Below are 9,363 nucleotides of genomic sequence, written 5' to 3' on the forward strand. Positions count from 1 at the left end.
CCAAGGCTCTCGAATGCTTTTGTAGGAGGCTCCCTGCTGAATGTCACCAACCCAGGAAGCCTGGAGTTACTCCAGAGTGGCGTTGCATGTAGTCAGGTGTGTGCTATCACAGCAGCCATGTGCGCTTGTGTTTTCAAGCCTCTACTCCACGTGGAGTACTTAATCAAGTTCTGAGGGTACTTAATCAAGCACTGAGGGTTATTTTCTTCATCTTGTAGCAAGTGGTGCGTAGCCTGTTTTCAGGTGACCTTGTTATTTTGAGATAGTGTTTTACCATTTCAGTCAGGCTGGCCTGGAAGTAATAGTGTAGCTCAAGCTGGCCTTAAACTCACGGCAATCCTCCTGGGATTACAGGCTTGTATTGCCATGCAGGTTTGTTTTTGGACATTGATCTTTTTGTACTTGTATTTACCGTGGTGGCGTCAGGTAACTAAAAATGACCACCCCTTGAATGGCAGTCCCTGAGCAGTTTGTTTATACCTCTTTGCTCTGATGTCACCTTCAGAGTCTGGCAAGTCCAACTTTGGTTTACTGTGTATTTAAGATGAATAGCTGTGAGAACTGTGGTTACTGCTGCAATGTCATCTAGGTTTCTGCTCTGGGAGATGCTGTCTTTGCCTTCTTATGTCCCATGCATGGCTATTAGTGCCTGAACTAATGCATATGGGCACCTGCATGCCTCTTGACTGGGGCTTTGTTTTACAAAATATGAGTATATTGTCTTCATTTTCAGTTTGTTTGTTTGTTTGTTTAACATCCTGACCATAGTTTCCTCTCAGGCTCTCTCCCACCTTCCCTTTGTCTTCCCTACCCCCATCCATTCCTCCTCTGTTTCTGTTCAGTAAAGGGCAGGCCTCCCACAGATATCACCAAAACGTAGTGTATCAGGTTGCAGAAAGACTAAGCACCTTACCTTCTAGTTAAGTCTGGACAAGGTGACCCAATATGAGGAATAGGGTCTCAAAAGCCAGGAATAGAGTCAGAGACATCCTGCTATTAGGAGTCCCAGAAGAAGACCAAGCTACGCAACTGCAGCATATGTGCAGAGGACCTAGGTCGATCCCATGCAGGCTCCCTGGCTGTCGATTCAGTCTCTGTGAGCCCCTGTGAGCCCAGGTTGGTTGATCTGTGGGTTTTTTTTATGGTGTCCTTGACTCTTCTGGGTTCTACAGCCCTTCCTTCCTCTCTTCAGCAGGATTCCTGAGCTTGGCCTAATGTTTGACAGTGGGTCTCTGCCTCTGTTTCCCCCTGTTGCTGTATGAAGCCTCTCTGACGACTGCTGGGCTAGGCACCACTCTGTGAGAACAGCAGAGTATCATTAGGCCTCATTACATTGACGTTTTGTTTTTATTCCAGTCCTGTTTGGTTCTATCCTGGGTCTCTGGGCTATCCAGCCTCTGGGTCCTGGAGCTCCAGGCGGTGTCAGGTGGCGTGGGTCTCAAACTGATTGGCCACTCCCACAATCTCTGTGCCTCCCTTACCCTGCACATCCCATAGGTAGGGCAGACTGTGGTGTCCCCATCCTTCCACTGGTAGTCGTGACTAGTCACAGGAGATGGCCAGCTCTTAAAATTATTTATTACACACTAAAGCAAGTGTGGGCACCCCCGCACCTCTTGTGTCCTAAGTGGGACTTTGTTTTACCAAATATGAGTATGTTTTCATCAGCTTTTCTTTTTTAAAATTGTTTATCTATTATATACTAAAGCAATGGTAATATTAAATTTCAATTTTGTCATATTTAGTAGAATAGATGTGATAGTATTCTATTGCTACCGATTGATAAGAAGGCATATTTTGTTTTTATTATAGACAACCAGATGTTCCAATATTTCATTACAGTTGTGCCAACAAAGCTACACACATACAAGATTTCAGCTGACACCCATCAGTTCTCTGTCACAGAAAGGGTGAGTGGTCCTCATTGCTAAGACGATTGAGAGGGAATTTTTTTTAGTTTCCCAACTGCAAGATAACACTGGAGATTTAGTGGGTCCCCTTCCCCATTTTAAAATGTATGGAAGTTTTGAAATGAATTAACATTTTTAGTAAAAGTGTATTGGAGTGGGTATTAGTGTGTGTTCTAGCATTGGCAATGACTATTACAGATTAAATTTGGATGGCAGGTCACTTTATGAATTTCGGTTTGTGATATTATTCTTCATAGGTAGCTAGCTCCTGACCTGCCTCTATCATCAGGTGTTCTGTTTCTTTGTTGTTTTTTGTAAGTACATCCTTGCTGCTCTCAGCAAGGCCCTCAGTGCAGCCGGGCTGATTGAATGCGTGCTTCCAGCCTCAGGTAGAAGGGTCTTAGTGGTTTCATGGAGGGAAGAACAGGTTTGAACAGCATCTGTTCTAGGTTGTATTTCCTTATAAATCAAGTTTGAAATTGGTAATACTCAACTGGTACCCACATGAATTCCAGGGTGTGTAAGAGCTTTCCCCTCCATTTTCCTTCATGTGGTAGTTAATGCCTTAGGTGATCCTGACTGAGGCCTCTGAGAGCAAGGCTCTCTTTAGTCTTCTGAACTAGGTTATTTCAGAGGGCAAGTGTTAAGTGTCTAACTTTTCAAATGGTTCAAGGGGCAAACAGGTGTGTATTTATATACATACATACATATGTGTATATACATACGTACACAGTAGCTCCGTAAGTATATATTGTGCTTGTCAACATTTCTACAAGAGTAGGAAGATGTTCTCACCAGCTGTATTGACAAATACCTGGGAAACATTGTGTAGGTTTGACAAGGGTTTTGGGGCAAAGTAAGCAGGGGTATAGGATTCTAGAATTGCTGTGGGTTATAGAGAGTCTGGCAATGTGTCCATTGCTTCTGTTACAGCTGTCCCTTTCCAAGGACTGCGTGTCATCATAATGGTACCATAAGACTAGAAATAGCTCAAATTATAAATCTACCCAGCATGACATCCAACTATAAAAAAAGACGATGTTTGAACATGAAGTTATCTCCAGGATGTATTTGAAAATAGCAAAATTAAATAAAAAAGAAATCCATTGTGTAAGGGGTGTTTGTTATAGGTGATTGAGTTTAACAGTTCAGGGTAGGAGAGAAGCTAGCCACTTTCAGTTTTGGAATCATCCCTAGTCTTCGCCAATGTAATTGATGCCTGATTCCCAACGTAGCTTGCTTTTTTGAATGTGGTCACAGGGTTTCTGTGCCTTAAACATGATATTGAACATTTTAGCGTTTTTGCATTAATTCACTGTTGAAAACTTGATTGGTGGCTCATTTATAAGGTTCTCTGTGTTAGTAATAAGGGAGGGGATTTTTACCACATGGTATGTGTTCCTAATGCTTGCATTTTAATTTCAGATTAGTAGAAATAAAATGACAAGAAATAATTTTAAAGAAACAATACGATATAAACTTGGTGTTTATCGCTTCGTTAGTTGTAAGTGCAGGAATATGCTGGTATGTTTAAGATGACCATTTTCAACATAGGAATAGTTCAGTTCCGGGTTCTGTTTTCTTTTTGAAACAGTGCATGGCCCTCCAGTTTTTGCTTCCTAGTGTAGGATTACAGATGTGCAACACCATGCCAGGATAAACGTGATTCTTTAAAAAACTTACCCTGTCTCTGGAGAGCTTAAAGTCTAGGGCAGTTAGTTCACCGGGAGGAAAGTAGAGTGTGTGAGTGCCCATGACGAGTGCTTATTTCTCCTCCTTTCTCTCCTCTTCCCTTGCTCTAAGGAACGTGTCATTAACCACGCTGCAGGCAGCCACGGAGTCTCTGGAATATTTATGAAATACGATCTCAGTTCTCTCATGGTGACAGTCACTGAGGAACACATGCCTTTCTGGCAGTTTTTTGTAAGACTCTGTGGTATTATTGGAGGAATCTTTTCAACAACAGGTTAGCATTCCTTTCTTTGCCTAATTTCCTTTTAATTTGTTTTGCTTTGAGATAAGCTCTTACTGTGGATTGTAGGAAGTAGTGGTCATGCCATGATTTCCGAGTGTGTTTAGTAGACTTGGGTGGGGAGATCGTTCACTGATGGACTGTGCCTCAGCATTTGTAAGGCTCTCACACACAAGCACACATACATACATACATACATACATACATAAAATCACTCCTCTTTTAAAAGAGCAAGAAATATAATATACACATTTTCAAGTTTTAATATTTGGAAACGTCTCTAAATTCTAAAGCTCGTAAATGTATTTCCTGTCCTGTAAGCACACCTCTCTCACGGGATTTAGTAATGTAAGGAAGATTATGTGGTAAGCCACATGTGTCCTAGGCATTAGTCTGTGTTCTGCCACTGACCCGGTAGCCCTGACATAGTTCACTACCTTTCCTGAAATGTAATCTGTAGTTTGTCTGTATGCTGTAGGGTTGAATGAGGAAATGCCCAGAATATCGCAGCTGTAAATTCCCCCTTATTTAAACTTCTTTCCTCAGATACTGTTTGAAGTCATATTTTGTGACATTTTGATTAAATCAGTAATGTTTTTGGTTTTAACCCAAGGCTCTGGAATCTTTTTAGAGATCCATCTTTAGCCCTTGGTTACTCTGAGCTAGTGAGAGAGTTATGTTCTTAGAACTCTGTTGTTTTGATTCATATTTCTAGAAAAAGAACAGATTTTCTTATTTTGGTTCATCTAAAAAGATGTTATTTGCAAAGTTATGTGAGAAAGTCTTGAAAAGGTTGTAACCCTCTCAAGTAGTTTGAGCCTCAGAGACAACTGCAGGCTGCTTTGCCGCCCTCCGTGGCCTGTTCCTCTACAGGTAGCTGCAGTATTTAGTCTTACATAGCAATTTCAAAAGCAGTTTAATTGAAAATTTGATCTTATTTTATCCATTGCAGGCATGTTACATGGAATTGGAAAATTTATAGTGGAAATAATTTGCTGTCGTTTCAGACTTGGATCCTCCAGGCCCGTCCATTCTGTAAGTGACACAGTGGGGCGGTCAGCTCCAGTCTAAACAGAACGGGCCTCCCCCACAGAGCCTTGTGGTCTGAGATGTCGTAGAGAGTGGAATTAATTCTCTGGTCTTCTCTTCTGCTTTCCCCTTAGGTCCCCTTTGAAGATGGCCACACAGACAACCACTTACCTCTTCTAGAAAATAATACACATTAGCACCTCCTGGGTGGAGAAAAACTTTTTGCCTGAAACATGAAACCGTTTCTAATAATAAAATGTTGTGCAATATATTCAAAGAAAAGAAAATATGAGAACCTGGAAACATACTTATTTAAAAAAAGGAAAAAAAGGATAAAAAAAACCCCAAAAAACAGCCAAGGATAAAAACAAAGCGAAGTTGTCCTATACATGTGTGCCTGTTACAAATGTCCTAGAAGAAATCATGCAGCTAACTGGAGAGGCAGCCCAGCCGGAGTGCCAGGCAAAGACGGCCCCTCTCGCTCAAACGGACAGCGAGGAGGAGAAGATTCTCTCTAGAGATGGAAGTGAAACCGTACTTACAGAGAAGGGCATTGATACATGCAGATGTGTGTCCTTTGTTTTTAAAAGATGTCAGAATAAAATGTGTCAAACATGGAAAACTAGTCTAGACTTTAAAAAACTGCAATCAGCTCCCATGGTTAATAAATGAAGCAGGGACTGGCCCTGTGTTTCAGCCATATTAGTGCTAAGCCATATTGACAAGACCATGGCGTCCAGCACTGGGTTCTGATGAAGGTGTCTGCTTTCCTCTGAACTCCAGCTGGCGACTTTCCTGACTGTTAACGCCGGATTTTAGAAGATGAAGGTGAGGTTTCTTTCCCAAGGGCAGGTGTGTAAGTGCTATGATGTGTGACAGGTGTCACTCACAGCTTGTACCTGGGACGCCGCGGGGGAGAAAGGACAGCTACCCATGGGTGAGGCAGTGTCAGGTCTGAGCAGCACAGGCACAGCTGTAAGCCTGGACCAGGGACAGTACTGCCCTCGGTCAGGGCTCAGATAACTAGAGGGAGCCCTGTCAGGTCCTGTTAAGAACTGCCGGATTTGTGTGCCAGCCGGTCTCCTCTCGTGGCTCTTGGGGCAGAAGCATCAGTTCATCTCCAGAGACTAAATCTTTGAGAGAGAAGACTGGGTTTCCGGTTCCTGTCAGACAGGACCACACTGACAAATTACTGTGTTTTCAAGTGAATGTTTTTACAGATTTAAAAAACGATCTATTGAAAGAGGGTAGGCAGTCAGGTAGGGAGGAGATAGCAGCAAAACACTCAGCAGTAAAGTGTATGAAAAGTGGTATTATGTAGAAAAATCAACATTTTTAATTAAAATGCACACTATTAAGAGGTTAACTGACTAATAATGTAATAATGGTTTTCAATTTTTAAAAAATATCCAGGAAATTTCAAATAATGAATGAGTCTTCTCTGAGGTTTTTGTTTCTTTGTGACTTTTTGGTTGGTCTTTGTTTTTCCCCTTATATTTTATAGTTGGGCTAGAAACAGGACATCTCTCCAGAAGAATCACTAGCGAGAACTGGCATGTTGGCACTTGAGACTGAACGCTGCTTTTCCATGTCTACTGTTAGAAAGTTCAGTCAGGCTTCAGGGAAGAAAATCCTGATCTAGAATTGCTTTCAGTATTACAATGTCTTTAGGAGATTTAAAATTATTTTTAATTTTCCATGGTTTCTAAGTGCCACATTAAAATCTTATCTTACTGAGTTGTATCTTTTCCATTAAAGTTGACTCTAAGGGAATTTGTTTAAAGCAACATTTTCTTGGCATTGATTTCCATTTTAGAAATTAAGTCATTCATTTTCAAATAGTCAGGGTCAGTAAAGAAATGAAAATTCTGACCGTTTGGGTGATGAAGACAACTGCGACCAGGATTTGTGGAGAGAGTTTTTGGCCTTACCAGGTTTTCATTCCAGGTCAGAAATCCCTAACTGCCTGCCAGTTCCACAGCTTTTCCTGTGCCTGTGATCCCTAGAGCCAGGATACCCAAGTGTCTGTGCAGTAGTCGTGTGTGTGCTCAATCCTAATATTTTAAGTCTGAGGCCTCCTTTACTTGAAATGTATTTTTTATACTATGTTTGTATTTGTATACTTTGACTGTAAAGACAGAAAATAACTAGGCAAATAAATTACTGTCAAGTGTTGAAATCCTTGACTGCCTTCTGAGATAGCTCGGCTCACTATTAGAACGGCAGGTCCACTGTTCTCTTACTTAGATGAGTACTGGACACAGAAAAGCCATTTCATTATAATCAGAATTTATCATCTGAAACAACTCGGTCTTAACTTGGAAATGCATGTACGATGTAATATTTTGATAGATGTGTTGTAATTCAGTTGCCAGGAAGTAAATTTACATGTAACTTCTTCAGAGTTCTCTACACTTGTACTCTGGGTCCATTTTTATGTGTGTGGTCTAAGAGATGCTTGATCCAGACCTAGAGATCCTTAAAAATTCAGCATGCCATTTAATCTTGAAGCTTCTCTTCTTGATTAAGCTTCTCAGATCCTTTAAAACACTGCCAGGTTAAAGATGGAGCCTGATGTGGCATGCATCTGTCACCCTGGTGTGACTGGCATGCATCTGTCATCCTGGTGTGGCTGGTGTGCATCTGTCACCCTGGTGTGGCTGGCGTGCATCTGCCACCCTGGTGTGGCTGGTGTGCATCTGTCACCCTGGTGTGGCTGGTGTGCATCTGTCATCCTGGTGTGGCTGGTGTGCATCTGTCACCCTGGTGTGGCTGGCGTGCATCTGTCACCCTGGTGTGGCTGGTGTGCATCTGTCACCCTGGTGTGGCTGGTGTGCATCTGTCATCCTGGTGTGGCTGGTGTGCATCTGTCATCCTGGTGTGGCTGGTGTGCATCTGTCACCCTGGTGTGACTGGTGTGCATCTGTCATCCTGGTGTGGCTGACATGCATCTGTCATCCTGGTGTGGCTGGCATGCATCTCATCCTGGTGTGGCTGGTGTGCATCTGTCATCCTGGTGTGGCTGGTGTGCATCTGTCATCCTGGTGTGGCTGGTGTGCATCTGTCATCCTGGTGTGACTGGCATGCATCTGTCACCCTGGTGTGGCTGGTGTGCATCTGTCATCCTGGTGTGGCTGGTGTGCATCTGTCATCCTGGTGTGGCTGGTGTGCATCTGTCACCCTGGTGTGGCTGGCGTGCATCTGTCATCCTGGTGTGACTGGCATGCATCTGTCACCCTGGTGTGGCTGGTGTGCATCTGTCACCCTGGTGTGACTGGTGTGCATCTGTCACCCTGGTGTGACATGCATCTGTCATCCTGGTGTGACTGGCATGCATCTGTCACCCTGGTGTGGCTGGTGTGCATCTGTCACCCTGGTGTGGCTGGCGTGCATCTGTCATCCTGGTGTGACTGGCATGCATCTGTCACCCTGGTGTGGCTGGCATGCATCTGTCACCCTGGTGTGGCTGGTGTGCATCTGTCACCCTGGTGTGGTTGGTGTGCATCTGTCATCCTGATGTGGCATGCATCTGTCATCCTGGTGTGGCTGGCGTGCATCTGTCACCCTGGTGTGGCTGGCGTGCATCTGTCACCCTGGTGTGGCTGGCATGCATCTGTCACCCTGGTGTGGCTGGTGTGCATCTGTCATCCTGGTGTGGCTGGTGTGCATCTGTCATCCTGGTGTGGCTGGTGTGCATCTGTCATCCTGGTGTGGCTGGTGTGCATCTGTCATCCTGGTGTGGCTGGCATGCATCTGTCACCCTGGTGTGGCTGGTGTGCATCTGTCATCCTGATGTGGCATGCATCTGTCATCCTGGTGTGGCTGGCGTGCATCTGTCACCCTGGTGTGGCTGGCGTGCATCTGTCACCCTGGTGTGGCTGGCATGCATCTGTCACCCTGGTGTGGCTGGTGTGCATCTGTCATCCTGGTGTGGCTGGTGTGCATCTGTCATCCTGGTGTGGCTGGTGTGCATCTGTCATCCTGGTGTGGCTGGTGTGCATCTGTCACCCTGGTGTGGCTGGTGTGCATCTGTCATCCTGGTGTGGCTGGCGTGCATCTGTCACCCTGGTGTGGCTGGTGTGCATCTGTCATCCTGGTGTGGCTGGTGTGCATCTGTCATCCTGGTGTGGCTGGCGTGCATCTGTCACCCTGGTGTGGCTGGTGTGCATCTGTCATCCTGGTGTGGCTGGCATGCATCTGTCATCCTGGTGTGGCTGGCGTGCATCTGTCACCCTGGTGTGGCTGGCATGCATCTGTCACCCTGGTGTGGCTGGCATGCATCTGTCATCCTGGTGTGGCTGGTGTGCATCTGTCACCCTGGTGTGCATCTGTCACCCTGGTGTGGCTGGCATGCATCTGTCATCCTGGTGTGGCTGGCATGCATCTGTCACCCTGGTGTGGCTGGTGTGCATCTGTCACCCTGGTGTGCATCTGTCACCCTGGTGTGCATCT

At 44.8% G+C, this 9,363-nt stretch overlaps 1 protein-coding gene across 1 annotated transcript in view; it reads left to right on the plus strand.

Annotated features, from left to right (window-relative positions):
• Ergic2 (ERGIC and golgi 2) overlaps positions 1–7,095 on the plus strand; it is a 29,956-nt gene extending 22,861 nt beyond the window's left edge. The window contains exons 11-14 of the mRNA XM_075982231.1: positions 1,813–1,910; positions 3,714–3,876; positions 4,835–4,917; positions 5,046–7,095. Coding sequence (XP_075838346.1) covers positions 1,813–1,910; positions 3,714–3,876; positions 4,835–4,917; positions 5,046–5,108 — 407 coding nt within the window. The 3' untranslated portion in view covers positions 5,109–7,095. The remainder of the gene's footprint in view (positions 1–1,812; positions 1,911–3,713; positions 3,877–4,834; positions 4,918–5,045) is intronic.
• The last annotated feature ends 2,268 nt before the right edge of the window (positions 7,096–9,363 follow it).

The sequence above is a fragment of the Microtus pennsylvanicus genome, chromosome 8 (assembly GCF_037038515.1).
Source record: "Microtus pennsylvanicus isolate mMicPen1 chromosome 8, mMicPen1.hap1, whole genome shotgun sequence".
In the NCBI taxonomy this organism is placed as follows: Eukaryota; Metazoa; Chordata; class Mammalia; order Rodentia; family Cricetidae; genus Microtus; species Microtus pennsylvanicus.